We start from the raw sequence: 21,322 nt of genomic DNA on the forward strand, positions 1-21,322 counted from the left end.
CTGATGGGGGTGGGGGCTCACAGAGAGTCACTAGACCAATTGTTTTCACTTAGCCAGTTGTATTTTTCAGGATATCAGCTGTGCATGCACCTGCCTCGATTGTATACAAATCTATCTCATGAATATTCATTGTGGATATCCTGATATCCAGAATGGCTGGATGTGTCCTGAAGACTGAATGTATTTATTTATTTGTTGAGTTTTATATACCGTCATTCGGTGCAGCCATCACAACGGTTTACAAGATTCAAACAGAATACAGATAATTAAACAATGCTGATCGTTGCAAAAATAACAGTGGGAGGGATGACGGGATGGGGGGGAAGAAAGGAGGATAGTAAAGGTATTGAGATGTATTCATCTTAGAGGCAGTCTCTTTGTGTTGTTTCTTATAAGTTCATAGTGTTATGGCACTGGTTGATGTTGGTTGCTATTTCTTTCTTGCGTGAGTTTGGTTGGTGGTACTGATTGTTGTTAGATCGTTGATTTAACTGATTGTCAATGTAGACTTTGTGGAAAAGCAATGTTTTTAGATCTTTCAGAATGTTTTGATGTTGGTTTGTGTTTTCAAATCAGGTGGTAGGGAGTTCCATATTTTCAGGCAGGCGATTGAGAATGCTCTATCTCTTGTGACTTGAGAAGCAGCGCACTAGACAACCAGCAATAGTATGGGAGTGGGAAGGGAGGGGGTGGGCATTTACTGGGCCTTGTGGCTCCTTTAAAATTGTTGCCACAGGAGCACTGGAAGGCACATGAGTCTTCCATAAGCTCTCGGTGGATAGTTAGTTACACTTCCCAGAATAGCACAGTCCACGGGGATTTTTTTGAGTACTGTGCTACTCATTTACCAGCCAATAAGCTACTTTGCATGCTGATGCTGCATCAGGATAAGGGTCCAGGAAATAATATGTGGAACGTGCAAGTTCCAGGTGTTATTTGCATTTTTGCAGTACTAACATTTTTTTTTACCTTATGCAAACGAGTTTTACCACATGCAAATACGTTAAAACAGCTTAGTAGATAGGCTCCTTAGACTGGGAGCGCTCCATGGCAAATAAATGCCTACTGTACCTGACATGTAGCTCAATTTGAACTCAGGTTTATAAATCTGAGTAATAAATCCAGAATTATTACTGGTGTCATTATATTCTGTAGTTTCATGTGAATGTAAGAAGGATTATAGGTAAGAAAACTTTGGGATAGAAAAACATTTCATCTGCTTCAAAATTCAAATTATGAGTAATTTTATAAAATACAAGTTATACATAGGTTGCCTTATTATTAAGACACTGGATTCATAGTGAAGAGGGGGCTATGTCAAGGCAGTCTGTGACCCAGTGCTTATTTCTTCTTTGAAAACCGCATCTGAACAAAAGTGTTCTGTCACAAATTATATTTCCTGAAACTAGAAGAAATGAAGATTTTAGAAGTGAATGACTGTTCTGTCCCTTCCCTTGAAATGTTATGCTACCCATAATTTTCCTTCAACAGGACCATTATATCTGAAAAATACATTAATTCTACAAATGTTTTCCATTTAGAGAGGCATTTTTGATAAAGGCAATCTGGTAGTCACATGAATTTTGTACCAATGGAATGCTATTGTGTTGTCCTGAAATAATGATGTATGCTTTACTTAGGTAAACATGAATAATGATTATGGCTGTTTGCAATGAACATTTTATTGCAAACTGGAAGAAATATCTATTCTTCACTGGGGTTAGAAACCCCAAAGCATCCTCATTATAGGCAAGAATGCAATATCTTTGTTTAATTGATCTAAACTTCTTGATATTAGGGATGTGAATCGTTTTTTGACGATTTAAAACAATCGTCAGATATATTTTAAATCGTCAAAAATCATTAGAGCCGCGATACAATAACAATTCCCCTGATTTATCGTCAAAAATCGTAAATCGGGGGAGGGGGGGAGGGCGGGAAAACCGGCACACCAAAACGACCCTAAAACCCTCCCCGACCCTTTAAAAGAAATCCCCCACCCTCCCGAACCCCCCCCAAAATGTTTTAAATTACCTGGGGTCCAGTGGGGGGGGGGGGGGTGTCCCAGCGCGATCTCCCACTCTCGGGCCACGGCTGCGTTAAGAGAAATGGTGCCGGTGGCCCTTTGCCCTTACCATATGACAGGGCAAAGGTAGCGCCAGCGCCATTTTGGTTCCTGTGACCTGACGTTACGAGTGCAGGAAATCGCTCCCGGACCCCCGCTGGACCCCCAGGGACTTTTGGCCAGCTTGGGGGGGCCTCCTGACCCCCACAAGACTTGCCAAAAGTCCAGCGGGGGTCCGGGAGCGACTTTCTGCACTCGGGCTGATTTGCCAATATTCAAAATGGCGCCAGCGCTACCTTTGCCCTCACTATGTCGACATAGTGAGGGCAAAGATAGCGCCGGCACCATTTTCCGTATGGAAAAAGCGATTTGCGTGCAGGAAGTCGTTCCCGGACCCCCGCTGGACTTTTGGCAAGTCTTGTGGGGGTCAGGAGGCCCCCCCAAGCTGGCCAAAAGTCCCTGGGGGTCCAGCGGGGGTCCGGGAGCGATCTCCTATGCTCCTGCCGTCGGGGGACAAAAAAACAAAATGGCGCCGGTGCTACCTTTGCCCTGTCATATGACAGGTCAAAGGTAGCGCCGGCGCCATTTCTACAACGCACCGGAGGTCCGAGAGTAAAAGATCACAGCGGGACCCTTCCTCTGGACCCCAGGTAATTTAAGGCATTTTGGGGGGGTTCGGGAGGGTGGGGGATTTATTTTAAAGGGTCGGGGTGGGTTTTAGGGTTGTTTTAGTGTGCCGGTTTTCCTGCCCTCCCCCTTCCCCTCGCCCCCACTGGACCCCAGGTAATTTAAGGCATTTTGGGGGGGTTCGGGAGCGTGGGGGATTTATTTTAAAGGGTCGGGGTGGGTTTTAGGGATGTTTTAGTGTGCCGGTTTTCGATTTACACGATTTACACGATTTACACGATATTGAAAAAACCCAAACTGCGATGATCCGATTCCCTCCCCCTCTTAGCCGAAATCGATCGTTAAGACGATTGATCACACGATTCACATCTCTATTGGAAACTTCCTGCTTTAATGAACAGATATTGATGGTGCTATCTTTGTTTTAAGGTAATGGCTATGTTATTCTTCGTAATAGCTCAGAACTCGAGATCAGCAGAGTGGCCAACCGAATTCTAGATGAGCTTGTTCGACCTTTCCAGGAAATTCAGATTGATGATAATGAATATGCTTGTTTGAAGGCAGTTGTATTTTTTGATCCAGGTATGTTGTTCCATTGATTTGTACTTCAAACAAAGCATGGGCTCAAGTGTTGTATAGGTCTTCTGTTGAGATTGATATTCAGATGTCAGATATCCCTATGACTTTTTTACTTAGTCAGGCAAACCCCAACTTTTAAATTCCCACCCTGCTTAGCAGATACTTTTTAGAATGGTCAGCCATTACCTGGCTACAATTTAACTAGATAATAATAATAAGAGCCAGGATAGGGGTGAGGGAAAGGCACAGCTAAAACGTATCTGAGTAGTGCTGATGATATTCAACCCTAGCAGAATGAACTTAGCTGGGTAAGTCTGTTCTGAGAAAACTGTCCTAAAGTTACCTGGCTAAGTTTTCCCTGGTAATTCTAGCTGAATATATTCCTCAGAACACTTGTCTGGGTATATTCTGCTGACTATTGGGGTATACTTACATGGTTAACTTTCACACTTTTTGGGTTATTCAAAATGGACCCCATAATATTTATTTACAGAACAGGACTTACAGTATAATTTCAAGCTGAGAACACCAGTCTGCAAGATTGGAACGCCCATTTTACTTCCCCAGCCGCCAATTACTGTGCAAATCTGAGCAAATTATTTAATTTCTTTGTGCTTATATTTAAATTCAAATCTCACTGAAGCAGTCATAGTAACTATTATGATAATCATGTACAGTGCAGTATATGCTAATCGTATTATGCATGTTTTATATTGAAGGGGTCAATTTTCAGCCAATGTAAAGTCTATAGGTACTTTTTAGCCTCACTCATTTTCATTGTTAAAATTATCCTGGAAAACCTATGCTCACACAGATACACCTTCTATTTGGTTCAAATGGTATTGCTGAGAATTTACACACTCAGGCCTGGATTCTCTAAGGAACGCCCCTGAGCCGGAACCATGCCTGCGGCCCCGCCCCCGGAATGCCCCCGATGATGCGCCGGTCACGACACGCCCCCCCCCAGGAAAGCCCCGGGATTTACGCGTGTCCCGGGGCTTGCGCGCGCCGCTGAGCCCATGCAAAATAGGCTCAGCGCACACAGGGGGTGGAAGGGGAAGCTTTTCGGTGGTTACACGCGTATCTTACGCATGTAACCCTTTGAAAATCTGCCCTTAATTTGCCCACCAGGTCTCTAAAGCAAATTTTATGGGGCCATATTGGAGATGTGGATAAATACTGTATTTTGGATAAGTATTTTAGAGTTTCAAAACTAAGGTGCTTTGTTACTAGTTTTTATTTTATTTTTCCTGAAAATGTAAAAATGCTTATTATAGTGAACAAAACAAGGAGAAAATCTGGGAAAAAAATGTGTCATTTTTCTCCACTGATCTTTTCACATTTTTATTCTGCATAATTCCTGGGAAAAATAAAATAAAAACTGAAAATGAAGGTCCCTAAATATTACATAAAAAATATTTTTAGGAGCAATGATTATAATGAGGAATTATTGTAAGAGCTGGTTACAGACAACTTCTATGTGTGAAGGTCCCTAATATTCATCCATGAAAGTTTCAATATTTATTTAATGATCTGAGTTAGGTGGATTTGTTTTGAGATATTAGTTCTATTATGGCTATTCAACTGCAGTAGTGGTACAATTTTTGAAAGAGCTGTTTTTTACCTGTAAAAATTCCTTTAAAACTACCCTCTAAATGTTATCTGGTCACTTGATAATAAATATGTGGAATCTTAGGTTATATAATTTTGTATCTAGATGCCAAAGGTCTAAGTGACCCATTGAAGATTAAGAACATGCGATACCAAGTGCAAGTGAGTTTAGAAGATTATATCAATGACCGACAATATGATTCCAGAGGAAGGTTTGGAGAACTACTTCTACTACTACCCACACTCCAGAGTATTACTTGGCAAATGATTGAAGCAATACAGTTTGTGAAACTCTTTGGAATGGTTAAAATTGACAACCTGCTTCAGGAGATGCTACTAGGAGGTAAGTTATTTTACCATGGTATTTCATGGCATGTTTTGGATAGACTTTTTATATCATAATTCTATTTGCCTTATCTGAATAAAATAAAAGTATAGGAACATTGTTAAGAATTAGCTATTCAGGAAAGTACTAAGTTTTTTCACTTGCATATGCCATAAAAGGGTATCTAGTATTAGCTGAATTGAAGTTACTTTTACTTTATTATTTGAAAACATAATTATGGCAACAGTGACTAAAACAAGCTCATCCTTATCCCATATCATAATGCATGTTACAATAGACAATGCACAGAAATTGCTTGATCTTGTGGAAATATATAAGGCCACAGCTTTATTAATGATCTGCAAAGGAATCTAGCCTAGGTGTCTGCTGTATGTATTATCAATATATATCTATATACATAAATATGTTTAATTATTGTGAATGTTCTATTGTAATCCACTTAGGAAATTTGATAAGTGGTATATAAACAAAAAAATAAACAAATAAATAACTTAGTAAAGGTATGGGGTGGGGGGGGGGGGGGAAGGGAGGAACAATCTAGGGTGTATTTTTAGGACAATTGCTTCCAGAACCATCAGCCCACCTCTTGCAAGCAAGACCACAGTCCTATACCGGATTCATTTACTGGCCGGGCACTACTGGGTAGAGATGTGGTTCGTTTATCGCACGAATTAGGAAATTACACGAAATTTCCCAATTCGTTGTGGTTTCGGAGGGCCCGAAACCCGAAAAGAATTTTCCCCGAATTTCGGGGAAATTTCGTTTTTCGGGTTTGCATGGGGAGAGGGGCACTTTTTTTTTTTTTTTTAATTAAAAACCACCCCAAACCACCCCAAACATTTAAATAAACTATAATACAACACCCCCCCCTGATCCCGATCCCTCCCCAAGACTTACGAAGTACATCCCTGGTGGTCCAGCAGGGTCCCGGGTTCCATTTGCCCTCCGTGCCCGTGCTACTGCAAGCCGTTCTCTTTAAAATGGTGCCGAATAGCCTCTGAACTACCATGTCACAGGGGCTACCGGCGCCATTGGTCAGCCCCTGTCACATGGCTATCAGCGCCATCTTGTGCTCCTGTCATGTGACTGGAGCTGACCAATGGCGCCGAAAGCCTCTGTGACATAGTATGGGCAAAGGCTATCGGCGCCATTTTGATTACTGGCAGCCGACAACGAAATCGCTCCCGGACCCCCGCTGGACCCCCAGGGATTATTGGCAAGCCTTGGGGAGGTCAGGAGGGGGCTCTTGACCTCCCCAAGGCTTGCCAATAATCCCTGGGGGTCCAGCGGGGGTCCGGGAGCGATTTCGTTGTCGGCTGCCAGTAATCAAAATGGCGCCGATAGCCTTTGCCCATACTATGTCACAGAGGCTTTCGGCGCCATTGGTCAGCTCCAGTCACATGACAGGAGCACAAGATGGCGCCGATAGCCATGTGACAGGGGCTGACCAATGGCGCCGGTAGCCCCTGTGACATGGTAGTTCAGAGGCTATTCGGCACCATTTTAAAGAGAACGGCTTGCAGTAGCACGGGCACGGAGGGCAAATGGAACCCGGGACCCCGCTGGACCACCAGGGATGTACTTCGTAAGTCTTGGGGAGGGATCGGGATCAGGGGGGGTAGTTTGTATGTATGTAGAAAAATGATTTTAAATGCTTGGGGTGGGTTTTTTTTAAGCTTCCTTTGCCGTTTCGTTTTTTGGCCCGGTTTCGGGTTTCCTCGTTTCGTTTTTCAAAAAAACGAAACGAGAAAACCCGAAATTTACCATGAAGTATCTGAGTCAAAAAACAACCCGGCAGAAAAAAACGAAGCACATCTCTACTATTGGGAGCATGTCATAGTCAAGCAATTCTGCAGGCACTTTGCACCATAACATGACTATATCAGGGGTCATTGGCCAGTCACCATACTGGGGCCCACATTGCAGACAGATCCCTGTTATCTTTAAGAAATCATCTGTCCATGTCTCAATCTTTCATGACCATGCTAGAGATTAGGGATGTGAATCGTTTTAGGACGATTAAAATTATCGTCCGATAATTTTAATATCGTCTTAAACCGTTATGGAACACAATACAATAGAGATTCTAACGATTTATCGTTATAAATCGTTAGAATCGTGAGCCGGCACACTAAAACCCCCTAAAACCCACCCCCGACCCTTTAAATTAAATCCCCCACCCTCCCGAACCCCCCCCCAATGACTTAAATAACCTGCGGGTCCAGCGGTGGTCCGGAACGGCAGCGGTCCGGAACGGGCTCCTGCTACTGAATCTTGTTGTCTTCAGCCGGCGCCATTTTCCAAAATGGCGCCGAAAAATGGCGGCGGCCATAGACGAACACGATTGGACGGCAGGAGGTCCTTCCGGACCCCCGCTGGACTTTTGGCAAGTCTTGTGGGGGTCAGGAGGCCCCCCCCCAAGCTGGCCAAAAGTTCCTGGAGGTCCAGCGGGGGTCAGGGAGCGATTTCCCGCCGCGAATCGTTTTCGTACGGAAAATGGCGCCGGCAGGAGATCGACTGCAGGAGGTCGTTCAGCGAGGGTTCCGGCGCCTCGCTGAACGACCTCCTGCAGTCGATCTCCTGCCGGCGCCATTTTCCGTACGAAAACGATTCGCGGCGGGAAATCGCTCCCTGACCCCCGCTGGACCTCCAGGAACTTTTGGCCAGCTTGGGGGGGGGCCTCCTGACCCCCACAAGACTTGCCAAAAGTCCAGCGGGGGTCCGGAAGGACCTCCTGCCGTCCAATCGTGTTCGTCTATGGCCGCCGCCATTTTTCGGCGCCATTTTGGAAAATGGCGCCGGCTGAAGACAACAAGATTCAGTAGCAGGAGCCCGTTCCGGACCGCTGCCGTTCCGGACTGCCGCTGGACCCGCAGGTTATTTAAGTCATTTGGGGGGGGGGTTTGGGAGGGTGGGGGATTTAATTTAAAGGGTCGGGGGTGGGTTTTAGGGGGTTTTAATGTGCCGGTTTTGTGATTTTACGTTTTTTTGATTTTTCACGATTTTTCACGATTTTTCACGATATTTTACCCCCCCAAACGGCAACAATACGATTCCCTCCCCCTCCCAGCCGAAATCGATCGTTAAGACGATCGAGGACACGATTCACATCCCTACTAGAGATTGCCATTCTGCCACAACACCGGGGCCAGGACAGCTTAGATAGCATATAAAACCCAGGTATGCATAAAAGTTATTGGTTGATTCCCAACAGCCGTCTGGTCCTCCTCTGAAATTAGTAGTGACCCAGGCCCTTTCACACAACTAACTGCCCCTCCCCCCCCCCCCCCCCCAGAATTGATAACTTCCACCATTGTGTCTGGGTTGGGGGTGCAAATAAACAAGTAGATAAAGGTGAACCAGTTGATATAATATATTTAGATTTTCAGAGGCATTTAATAAAGTCTGCCATGAGAGATTCCTCAGGAATTAAACATTTTGTAGGATACGATGCAGTATCCTATTGTTAACTGGAAATCAGTTGAAAGGTGGGAAACAGAGGGGAGGACTAAATGGTCAGTTTTTCAAAAGGAGAAAACTCTTTAGAGGAGTGCTGCAGACATCTATACTGGGACTTTTGCAGTTTAATATATTCATAAATGATCTGGAAAAAGTAACGGGTGATGAGATAAAAAATATTCAAAATTGTTAAAAGAGCAGCGTTGCGCCCGTCGGTCACAGACGGCTGCAACCTTTGCTGCTCACCTCTCTTTTCCCTGCTACAGTGATTCTCAAGGCCATGGCGGCCTCAGCCTGCAAACGCCGCCTTCCTCGGCGTCCCCGGGACGGTGTGGGCAATCCTGTCTGCCATCTTGAGTCGAGGATTACTTAGGGCACACGCACGCGCACCAGGCCCTCTCTTATTGATGTCATGGCGGAAACTTTGGGAGCATCCCCTCCGCATGACGTCACCCGCTTGATGTATTTAACCCAGCCAGCCTAAGCTTCCTACGAGTTAGCAAGGACTTCCTTCCTGCTTATTCCACTCCATTTGGAGACGCTTCACTTCACTACTTCCTGAACTAGAATGCCTTAGGTACCTGCTCCTCGGGGGCCTTGTTATGTTCTGACTAGCCGCTCCTTGGAGGACCTTCCTGACTGAAGATTCTTATCTTCCTGATTCAGGACATTTTGAGTTCAGTCTACTGAATTCTACTTCTGCTTCTACCTCCTAGCTGAAGGAACCGCCGGCATACCCCGTGCCTTGGGCCACTACTGTGGTCATTCCAGCTACCCTTCTACACTCCGGAGTAAGTACCATCATCTACTTCACTCTGCTGACCTTCTGCAACTCTCTGGACTTCTACCTGCTGATCTTCGGCATACCCCTCACTGCGGGCCACTACCAGGTCGCTTCAGAGACTTACCATCAGGAGAAGACTACCCAGGCATACCCTGCTCTGCGGGCCACTCCCAGGGATATCTACATTAATCTGCTTTACTACTTTGGACAGTGTCTTTTCTCCATGCTGTGGTATTTCCCACGACTCCAGTACAATAAAGCCTATCTCATCTATGTCTGTCTCTACTGAGGCCACGCCTACCATAGTGAATCCCCACAGGGTTCCTCCCTGTGGGTGGAAGCAACTCTCACTATGGTCCAGGGTCCATAACCACACCAGATTTTAACAGATTGCTAACTCCATGGACCCAGCTCAGGTCCTGCAGGCCATTCCTGGCCTGGCCCAATGTATTGCTAAACAACAGAGGACCTTAGAGACATTGACAACTGCTTTCAATCAGGAGTTCATAACTGAATACTTCTACCATGTCTGATAAAGATGCCTCGTCACAAGTGGTTTCCGTTCAAACTGCTGTACCTCTATCAGCCCCCACTCGCTTCTCGGGAGATTCCCTGTTGTGTAGGGGCTTCATCAACCAGTGCTGTATGCACTTCTCTCTACAACCATTTTAATTCCCTACTGCATTACCAAGACCACATATATCCTGTCACTTCTAGATGGAAGTGCTCTGGCCTGGGCTTCACCTATATGGGAACGCAATGATCCAATCCTCAGTGACTTGCCAGAGTTTCTTGCTCTCTTCAAGTCAGTATTTGATGATCCAGCTCGCAAGACGGTTACTGGGTCCGCTCTTTTGCATCTCCAACAAGGAGCTAAGCCACTTCTGGACTATGTTATTGAATTTAAGACCCTGTCTTCAGAGCTTCATTGGGACCTGGGGTGCCTACGTTCAATTTTCCTAGAGGGTCTTTACTCTCGTATCAAGGATGAATTGGCCGCACATGATTTGCCTGATACCTTGGACTCACTCATTGACCTAACTGGCAGAATTGATCATTGCCTGCGTGAGCATTCAGCTGAGGTAAAGAGTCCTAAGAAACTTTCATTAGGGAGTATACGCTCATGACCTACACCTGCCCCGCTGACTCCATCTCCGCCCGTCGCTGAAGAAGATGAACCCATGCAACTAGGTTGCAGCCACCTTACTGCCAAAGAGAGACGCTACCCTAAGCACTTAGGTACTGTGGACAACCTGGCCATGCAGGTCAATGATGCCCCATCTGTCCGGGAAACATGTAGACCTAGGATCTGCGGGAGGACTCTTCCTAGGTCTTGTTTCACCATCTGCTCCACTGACTCTCCCAGTCTCAATTATCTCCGGAACCCTCGAATTTCAGACCCTAGTACTCTGGTGCAGGTGGCAATTTTATTCTAAAGAGACTGGTAGAACATCTTCAAATTCCTATCATACCAACACCAACTCCATTGCTCCTTTCTTCTTTACACGGCAAGCCTCTTCCAGGAGAAGTTTCTTATACCACACAACCTATATGCCTTCGTACAGGTTCTCTTCATACTGAGACCATCTCATTTCTGGTTCTTGACAAAGCCATTCATCCAATAGTGCTTGGCCTACCCTGGTTGCAAGACCATACACACCAGTTTGACTGTGGCACCATGGAACTCTCACAATGGGGAGCGGCCTGTCACAACTGATGCCTGAAGAGAGTAACACCTATACCCTGCATGTCTACCTCTACTTCTCTCCCTGGTCTGCTGTCACAATACTCATCATTTCAAGATGTGTTCTCAAAACAAGCAGCGGATATATTGCCACCACACAGGTCCTTCGATTGTGCGATTAATTTAAAGCCTGGTTCGGAGGCCCCTAGAGGAACGGTCTACCCGCTTTCTCTTTCAGAGACTGAAGCCTTGTCGGCCTATATTCAAGAAAATTTGGAAAAGGGTTTTATCCGGCCTTCCAAGTCACCAGCCAGAGCTGGATTCTTTTTTGTCGGCAAAAAGAATGGATCTCTTTGTCTATGTATAGACTACAGAGAACTCAACAAAATTACTATTAAGGATCACTATCCTTTACCTCTGATTTCAGAGTTATTTGACAGACTCCAGGGGGCCAAGATTTTCATAAAACTAGACCTAAAAGGGGCAAACAACCTGGTCTGCATTCATCAAGGAGACACATGGAAGACGGCCTTTAATACGCACAATGGCCACTTCGAGTACACGGTCATGCCTTTTGGCCTGTGTAATGCCTCAGCCATATTCCAAAATATGATGAATGAGATTCTGCAAGATATGCTTTACCAATGTGTGGTTGTGTATTTAGATGACATACTAATTGTCTCCCAGGATTTGCAAAGCCATCAGACAGAAGTTGCCAGAGTCCTGCAAAGACTATGTGATACCTGTCTCTATGCCAAGCTCGAAAAATGCACTTTCCATCAGGAGTCCGTTCCCTTTTTGGGCTACGTGGTGTCCAGTAGAGGGTTCCAGATGGATCTATAAAAGATCAAAAGTATTCAGGACTGGCCTTAACCCACTGGTCTCAAAGCACTCTGCTGCTTCCTCGGCTTCACTAATTATTATTGCACATTCATCCGAAACTACTCTATCTTGACGGCACCACTCACCACCATGACAAGGAAGGGAGCCAACCCTTCACAGTGGTCTCCAAAAGCTGTTGCAGCTTTTCAAACCCTCAAAGAAGCTTTTCTAAAAAAAACCTTGCCTTCACCACCTGGACCCTCGACGTCCATTTATAGTCGAGGTTGACGCCTCCGATGTCGGTGTAGGGGCCATTCTTAGCCAGAACAGTGATACCCATACTCTACACCCCTGCTCTTTTTTTTCCCAGTGTTTTTCTCCTGCCGAGAGAAATTATGGCATAGGAGATAAAGAGCTATTGGCTATTAAGCTAGAATTTGAAGAGTGGCACCCTTGGTTAGAGGGGGCACAACATCAGATAACTGTATACACAGACCACAAAAACTTGTATTATCTGCGACATTTATTTATTTATTTAACATTTTTCTATACCGACCTTCAAGGTTAAATACCATATCAGGTCGGTTTACATCGAACAGGGGTAGATCAGTGTAACATAACATAACAAAGGAACAACTTTTTATAATTAGTGGAGGTAAAGCAGAAAAGTAAGAAAGTTACATAATAACAAGGACCATGAACTAGGAAGCTGAATTCAGCTGGAAAAAGAGAAACCTTAAGAATGTATTAAATTAAAATACTAGGAGACTAGTAACTGATGAGAATATTGAAGGGGCGAAGTTCCATGCGCAACAACTTAATCATAGACAAGCTCGATGGTCTTTGTTTTTTAATCGGTTTGACTTTCTACTCAAGTACTGCCCTTCTGACAAAAACACACGCACAGATGCTCTCTCAATATCCTTCACTGTTGAGGATGTTCCGGATGCACCTTGCCATATAATCAACCCTGATAAGGTCATTCTTGCTGCTACCCATTCTGTTCCAGCTGGGAAGATAGTAATTCCATGTCCTTAAGAAAGAAACTTCTTAAATGGTCTCATGATGCTCGTCTAGCTGGTCACCTGGAACAAGCCCATATGCTATCCACCCTAGAGAGATTCTACTGGTGGCCTTCAATGAAGAAGGACGTGCAAGCATATGTAGCATCTTGTATCACCTGTGCAAGATATAAGCCTCCGGCTGGTCGCCCTTGGGGCCTTCTCCAGCCTTTACCTAGTCCAGAGGAACCATGGACGCATATCACAACTGACTTTGTCACTGACCTACCAGTGTCCAATGGAAACAACACCATATGGGTTACTGTAGAACGCTTCTCGAAAAAGGCGCACTTTGTGGTATTACCCGGACTCCCATCTGCTCCAGAATTGGCCAAGATGTTTATATGACATATCTTTCGCCTGCATGGCATGCTGAACCATATCCTTTCAGACAGAGGTGAACAATTCACGGCAAAGTTCTGGAGAGCTCTTTGCATGAAGTTTGATATTTCTCTTGACCTGATGTCTGCATACCACCCTCAGTCAAACGGTCAAACCTAAAGAACACTTAAACAGTTCCTTCATTTCTACGTCAACTCCAGACAAAGCGACTGGACAGAGCTGTTCCCATGGGCTGAGTTCGCCCTGAATTCACACCCATCTGCCGCAACTGGATCAACACCTTTCCAGATAGTGTATGGCCGTCAGCCACTACCTCCACTACAATACCCTTGTCTGTTCCATAGCCAGCAGCCTAGGCTTCAGCTGAAGAACTCCATCAGCTCGGGGTCCAAACCAAAGGCCTTTTGCAGAAGACTGGACAATGGGCCAAGAAATATTATGACGCTCATCACAGAGCAGCACCTAAATCCTAGCCAGGAGACAAGGTATGGCTCAGTACCAAATTCATCCATCTCAAGCTGCCATCTGTTCGATTCGCTCCATGCTACATTGGCCCTTTCGCTATTCTCTGCTGCCTGGGACCCATAATTTATAGCCTGCGATTACCCACTTCCATGAAAATACACAACGCCTTCCAAGTATCACTTTTGAAGCCATTCATCCTCTCAAAGAAGATCCCAGATCCACAGCCTCTGACTTCAGAAGAGGACATTACATGGATGAGATCTTAGACATACACAAATGTGGAAAGCATTGGAAATACCTATTATCCTGGGAAGGATATGGGCCGGAAGAAAACAGCTGGGGTCCTTCTAAAAACATCCTTGACAAGGATCTCATACAACAATTTCATCTAACTCATCCAAGGAAGCCAATACCCCCTGGGTATCCCCTAAGAAGGGGGATAGTGTTGTGCCTGTCGGTCACAGATGGCTGTGGCCTTAGCTGCTCACCTCTCTTTTCCCTGCTACAGAGATTCTCAAGGCCATGGTGGCTTCAGCCTGCAAATGCCACCTTCCTCAGCGTCCCCGGTATAGTGTGGGCAAACCCATCTGCCATCTTCAGTTGGGGATTACTTAGGGCACACGCACGCGTGCCAGGCCCTCTCTTATTGACGTCATGGCGGGAACCTCGGGGGCGTCCCCTCCGCATGACGTTACCCGCTTGATGTATTTAACCCAGCCAGCCTAAGCTTCCTTCAAGTTAGCAAGGACTTCCTTCCTGCTTAGTCCACTCCATTCGGAGATGCTTCACTTCACTATTTCCTGAACTAGAATGCCTTAGGTACCTGCTCCTTGGGGCTTTGTCACATTCTGGCTATCCACTCCTTGGAGGGCCTTCCTGACTGGAGATTCTTATCTTCCTGATTCAGGACATTGTGAGTTCAGCCTACTGAATTCTACTTCTGCTTTTACCTCCTAGCTGAAGGAACTGCCAGCGTAACCAGTGCCTCGGGCCACTACTGTGCTCATTCCAGCTACCCTTCTATACTCTGGAGTAAGTACCATCATCTACTTCGCTCTGCTGACCTTCTGCACCTCTCTGGACTTCTATCCTCTCTGGACTTCTATCCTCAGCATACCCCGTGCTGCGGGCCACTACCAGATCCCTCCAGAGAGTTACCATCAGATCAAGACTTCCCTGGCATACCCGCTCTACGGGCCACTACTGGGGATATCTGCATTGAGCTACTTTACTACTTTGGACAGTGTCTTCTCTCCATGCTGTGGGTATTTCCCACGACTCCAGTACAATAAAGCCTATCTCATCTGTGTCCGTCTCTACTGAGGCCACGCCTACTGCAATGAGTCCCCACAGGGATCCTCCCTGTGGGTGGAACCAACTCTCACTAAGGCCCAGGGTCCACAACCACACCAAATTATAACAGGCAGCAGATTGTGAGGAACTGCAGAACTTGCAGTCTTTGCCTACCTTAAAGCAGGTAAGAAAGATAATTTTATAGTTTAACAGAATTTTAAGGCAGGCTCCTTGCACACAAAGGAGAAAGCTTCTTTTTTTTGCATTAAGTGGCATGAGAAGTCTCTGTGATCCATCCATAGAACTTGGCCCAGACACTCCAATAATGTCAGTGTAGGATGGGGCAAAAGTAATGCACACACTCAGCATCAGATATCAAATGGCTACACTGGATATTGTAATGGCAACAGTTTGGTAGTTAACAGGCAGCTTCAAGGTCCACCTCCAGAATTTGGCCAGGACATTTTAAGGATGTGATGAGGAGCGTCCGGAGCATCCTCAGGGACAAAGGACCTGGAGAGAGCATCAGCACGGCAGTTCTTATTGGCTGGTCGGTAGCAAAGCAGAAAGTTAAATTGGGTGAAAAAGAGGATCCAGTGAGCCTGACGGTGATTCAAGCGTTAAGCATTGTGCAGGTAATCGAGGTTCTTGTGATCGGTGTACACCGTGACCTGATGCTGAGCTCCCTTGAGCCAGGGATGCCACTCTTCGAAGGCTAAGTTAATAGCCAGGAGCTCCTTATCTCTTATGGCATAGTTTCGTTCAGCAGGAGAAAAATGCCTAGAAAAAAAGAAGCATGGGTGTAACGTTTGATTGACAGAGTACTGGCTTAAGACCGCCCCAGCTCCCTCGTTGGAGGCGTCAACCTCAACAATAAATAGACATCTGGGATCAGGATGTCGGAGGCATGGTTCATGGAGGAAGGTGGTTTTAAAGTCTTGAAAAGCTGTTACGGCCTCAGGCAACCAGACAGAGGGATTGGATGCCTTGCGGGTCAAAGCTATAACAGGTGCGGTCAGAGTAGAGTAGTGATGGATGAAGGAATGATTATAATTGGCAAAGCCAAGAAACCTTTGTAGAGACTGAAGGCCCAAGGGCTGAGGCCAATCTCAGATACTTTTTAGCTTCTGAGGGTCCATTCTGATGCCTTGCTGAGGAGGATACCAACATTACAACTTCCCCAGTTTTTCACAGGTACAAATAGCTCTTTCTCCAAAACACTGAGATGCCACCCAACACTTTTAACAAATCCCAGGTTTCCCAAAATGGCTGCAGCACCAAGACAGGGGGGGACAGAACTTGGAGTCAATTTTTCCATTCAACAACCTCCACTCCCCTGGGTCAAAGGCTGATTGCTACAGCAGTGTCATGCTTTCAGTGGGTTCTAAGCCAATGCCCTATCCCCAGTCTAGGCTTCAGCACTGGAGGAGCCCTCTCCTGGAACCAGGCCTCAACCACCACCAAAATGCAGTTTAAAGGGAGAGGGGGACAGGAGGAAGAGGTTGAGGCACTGTCTGCCCTCTCCTTTAGCCTTTGAAACTGCCCTGCTGCTGGGCCTACCCAATCACAGCACCTCTCTGAGCTGGTGGGACTAGCCTTGGGGAAAAGGCAAAAAAAGGGGACTGTAAGAAGGAAGGCCCTTCTTGCCACATAGCCACATAGCAACTGGCAACTCATTTCCTACTTTGGGATTCATTAATTGTGGGGTGGTCCAACCAGTGCATAGATGCCCTGTTCCAATGGTGTCTGGGTAAATGGTGCGGCACCATCCATTTCTAGATTTTAATATATTTTAGTCATTTAGGGGTAGATTTTAAAAGAAGCGTGCGTGGCCTACATGTGCACGCGCTACCCGGCGCGCACATGTACTCTCGATTTTATAACATGCTTGCGCAGGCAGCGCATGTTATAAAATCCGGGGTCGGCGCGCAAGAGGGTGCACAATTGTGTACTTTGCACACGCCGAGCTGCCTTCCCCCATTCCCTCCCAGGCCACTCCAAAAACGGAGCTGCCTGGAAGGGAACTTCCCTTCCCCCTAACCTGACCTTCCCACCCCTTCCCCTAACCTTTCCCCTTCTATCCCTACTCTAACCCCCCAAAATTTTTATTTTACCTTTTGTGCCTGCCTCTGGGCAGGCACAAGTTGCGCGCGCCAGCAGCCTGCCGGCACGCAATCCTTTGACACAGCGGCAATGGCCACTGTGTCAGAGGCCTCTGGCCCCGCTTCTGCCCCCGGACTGCCCCGCCATGCTCCTTTTTGCAAACCCCAGGACTCAGACACGTCCCGGGGCTTTACGTGCGTCTCCGGGCCCTTATAAGATAGGCCCGACTCGCATAACCTTTTTAAAATCCTGCCCTTTACTTTTAATCCAAATAAATAAAACAAAAGATTTAGTAACAAATAGAAATACAAAATATTACAATGCTCTTTTGGGCAATTGAACTAAAGCAAAGGACAGTAATTTGCTAAGAGACTACAAAGTCTTAATTTTTCCAAGGAAAAATGACTTCTAGAGGTTTACACCAGCAACTTGCCATGGATAAAATTTGAACTACACATTCTGTTACTTTTTGAAATATTTAAATTTGTGATCATTTTGGCTGTTAATACATTTCCATTTTTCTATCTGGATTACAAAATCTCAGAGAACTCTAAAATAGAGATATCCATCAGAGAACCCCAAAATAGGGATATTCTCTCTGTCCCTACAAAGGCCTCCGTCTCTCCGTCCAGGCTTCCTCTGGGAAAAATATTGTTCATAACTATTCTTGCATTGATACCATGGACTGTATTTAGTAAAGAGAACTCAATCTCTTATTGTTGATTCTACTTTATTTGTCAATTTATCAATTCAGTGTCTCAAGACTTCAACTATTGTTAATTAACAGATTGCTAAATGCAGCATAATCATCTATGAATTTCCAATGTTTTCTTAGTGTGTACAAAGAGGCACAATACTATCTTTATTTATGACATTAGAAAGGCTTTCATTAAAAATATAATGATAGTATAGTCCTCTCCATATCAATGTTAATAATATTTGTCCATTTATGAAAGATTGCTTTGATAGGATTATTCTGTGCAACCAAGAAGTAAGTGAAAGAAATGGAAAATCTGTCAAAACCCTATTTTTTTTTATGAATAACACTTTCTGTATGACCTTGAGCAAGTCCCATAATTTCTCTTTCATTATCCCAGAACATTCTTCAGAACAGGTTGTTCTAACCCCCAAATCTGTTTTTTTGTGTTAACGTGTTTATTTTGATTATAAATAGTTCCTCACCTCCATATAATGCTTAAGTAAAGGGTTGCATTGCCTAACTATTCATCAGAAGAAAATCATTGACATAAAATAATATACTTAATATTTTTGTTATTTGTCAAATATAATAAATACAATACCTGCAAGGCAACAATTGGAGCTATCAGTACTGTGCATTTACAGTAATGGAGCCAGTGAATTACAGCATAGGTATTGTTAATATAATTATGCTCATTAAAGGTAACTTGTACACTTCATATCATATTTTGCAGGTGCACCTAGTGATACTAGTCTCCTTCATCATACAGCACAACCACATTTAGCACAAGATCCATTAACTGGCCAAACGTTACTTATAAGTTCGATGTCTGGCCCTACACATACAGAGAGGTTATGTAAGTAATTGTGCATTAGATTCTTAGAATAACATCCTATTTGCTATACAACAGTAATATCTCAAAGTCAATTTATTGTATTTCTTAAGTCAATTATCTATTTGTCTATCTATCTATCTATTTCTCTGTTTGTAAACCCCATTTGACAAGAGGCTATACTTTAGAGACTGTAGAGTACTTTTCCACTCAAGGCTGCATCTGGAAATCAGATTCTGCTAGTGCGGACAACCTAACCTGCTTGACCCAGTAGATCAAAGTCAGTAACAAAAAATAAGTGCTGTGTTCCAAAACAAAACTAATTTTACTATATGTAAAAATAAGCAGTCCAACAGTGCAGAATAGTGAAAAATGGCTCAGAAATTTAAAAATCATGTACTTAAATCAGTTGAATAGAAGGGGCTAAGCCTAGGCGGTTGGTGTGGCTGGGTTCAAAGGGGGTTTGGATGGGTTCTTGGAGAAGAAATCCATTGACTGCTATTGATGAAGTTGGCTTGGGGAATGGCCTCTGTTATTGCTGGCATCGGTAGCATGGGATCATCTTGGTGTTTGGATATTTGCCAGGTTCTTGTGGCCTGGTTTGGCCTCTGTTGGAACCAGGATGCTCGGCTTGATGGACCCTTGGTCTGACCCAGTATGGCAATTTCTGATGTTCTTATGGACTTTCTAAATACTCTCCACACGGCTCTAACTCCTCTAGAAGTCCCACTAGGGAATAAAAAGTCCTCTTCTTTCACACAAAAAAAGAGATCTCAGAGATATTAGTAACATATTCACATGGAATAATTCCCTATCCTTAAGACATATAAAATGGAGGAAACGAAAAAATATGATCCTAAAATAATGTTTCCTAATATACTGTAACATATTAGCGGTTTGTTTGTTTTTTTATTGGTGAGAGAGTATGTGCTGAAAATTTGGACTTCTGATAAACTACACATTGCACATAGAGGTATTATTGTTATATTTGTATGATTATATATGTGTGTTTTGGTATGTGTGTGGGAGAATCCGTGATCCCCAATGTTTCTGCTCAAAATATGACCCTAGTTGCAGAATTCCCCTATCATAGAGAAATCCCTGCAGAATCACAGGAAATCAGGAGGAAATGACAGCTGGCTGGTTTTGTGATGCATCTCTCTTTTGCTGATTCTGCTCATCATTCAGTGCAGGAGAAGGAGAGTAGTGGTCTTTGATGCTTCATCCTCCTATTTCTGTTGCATGGCAACCACTGGCTCTTTGAACTGTCTGCAACTACTGTGCCCCATTCCACTGGGGCTAGATTCTTAATTTGACCATGTGGTCAAATTAAGAATCTAGCCCCAGTGGAATGACCTTTCTTTCTTCTTCTCCTGTCATTCAAAGGAGATAATTGGCTGGGTAGGGAGGGGGGATAATGGGAGAGGGCAGGTCCTGTCTTTGAGCAGGAAATAAGAGGAAAAGATTGGCCTAGAAAGTAGGAAAGGACAACAGAGGTGGGGAAAGGGACAACAGAAGAACAATCTGGAATAGGAGAAGGGGGAGCAGAAAATGGCCTGTTTATAGGGTCAGGAAAGAAGAGAGAGGATTGATTTGGGTGTCGGGAGAGAGTGATGGAAATTTCAGACATGGAAGGAGGAGGAGGGAAATTGAACTTAATTTTTCTGCTACCTACCCCATTTCCTTTTTCTCTTATATAGAACTCATAAGTTTGTGTGTTGGGGGGGCGGGGGAGACTTTCCTTTCCTGTAAGAATTCTGACTCGCATAAACCATACATGTCCATAAATTCCCTTTTGCGTTGAAAATCCCTAGTTTCATCAAAATGCGTTATTAACGCATGGATAACACCTGCGATAAGAAAAATGGGTGTGTTTAGGGAAATTTTAGAATTACTGCACCATGTGATAACATACCGCTTCACATTGAGGGAGAGAGAGACTACCTTCAAATATTATATCTCAATAGGAGGGCCATCTAATAGTTCAAGGTGAGATGGTGGTTTAGGGTTTAGGGGCCAGTTTCTCACATAGTGCCACGTATGAACAGCACAGACTCCTTGGTGAAGACTTGACATCATTTGGAGTGAGGAAAGTCTCAAAAAGATGTCATTTCTACTATGTTCTCTCACCCTAGCTTGACGGCCTCTATAACAGGGTACCATCAAGCTAGGCGAGATAACATAGTGCAAATTTTCATCTTTGTGAGACTTTCCTCACTCCAAATGATGTCAAATCTTCACCAAGGTATACTGTTCTGTTCGTACATCGCACTCTACATGAGAAACTGGCCCTTAAACCCTAAGCCACCACCAATACCTCACCTCGAGCTATCAGATGGTCTTGCTATTGAGATTATTTATTATTGCACACCGTGAGAAACTCCCTAGAGACTCTCTCTCTCCCCCCCCCCCCCCCACACACTCCTTTCCTTCTCACTGTCAAGCCCATAAATAGCCAAAATTCAATTCTAAAAATTTATCATGAATTCCATTACAGCCATTTTGTGGATATTGCACAACTTAACATGAGAAGAAAGGATGTAGTTATT

At 44.6% G+C, this 21,322-nt stretch overlaps 1 protein-coding gene across 1 annotated transcript in view; it reads left to right on the forward strand.

The window, feature by feature from the left end:
• The window catches only part of HNF4G (hepatocyte nuclear factor 4 gamma), a 96,880-nt gene that overhangs the window by 61,826 nt on the left and 13,732 nt on the right, over positions 1-21,322 (forward strand). The window contains exons 6-8 of the mRNA XM_029591503.1: positions 3,122-3,274; positions 4,989-5,225; positions 18,675-18,797. Of these exons, the coding sequence (XP_029447363.1) occupies positions 3,122-3,274; positions 4,989-5,225; positions 18,675-18,797 (513 nt within the window). The remainder of the gene's footprint in view (positions 1-3,121; positions 3,275-4,988; positions 5,226-18,674; positions 18,798-21,322) is intronic.

The sequence above is a fragment of the Rhinatrema bivittatum genome, chromosome 2 (assembly GCF_901001135.1).
Source record: "Rhinatrema bivittatum chromosome 2, aRhiBiv1.1, whole genome shotgun sequence".
Classification (NCBI taxonomy): domain Eukaryota; kingdom Metazoa; phylum Chordata; class Amphibia; order Gymnophiona; family Rhinatrematidae; genus Rhinatrema; species Rhinatrema bivittatum.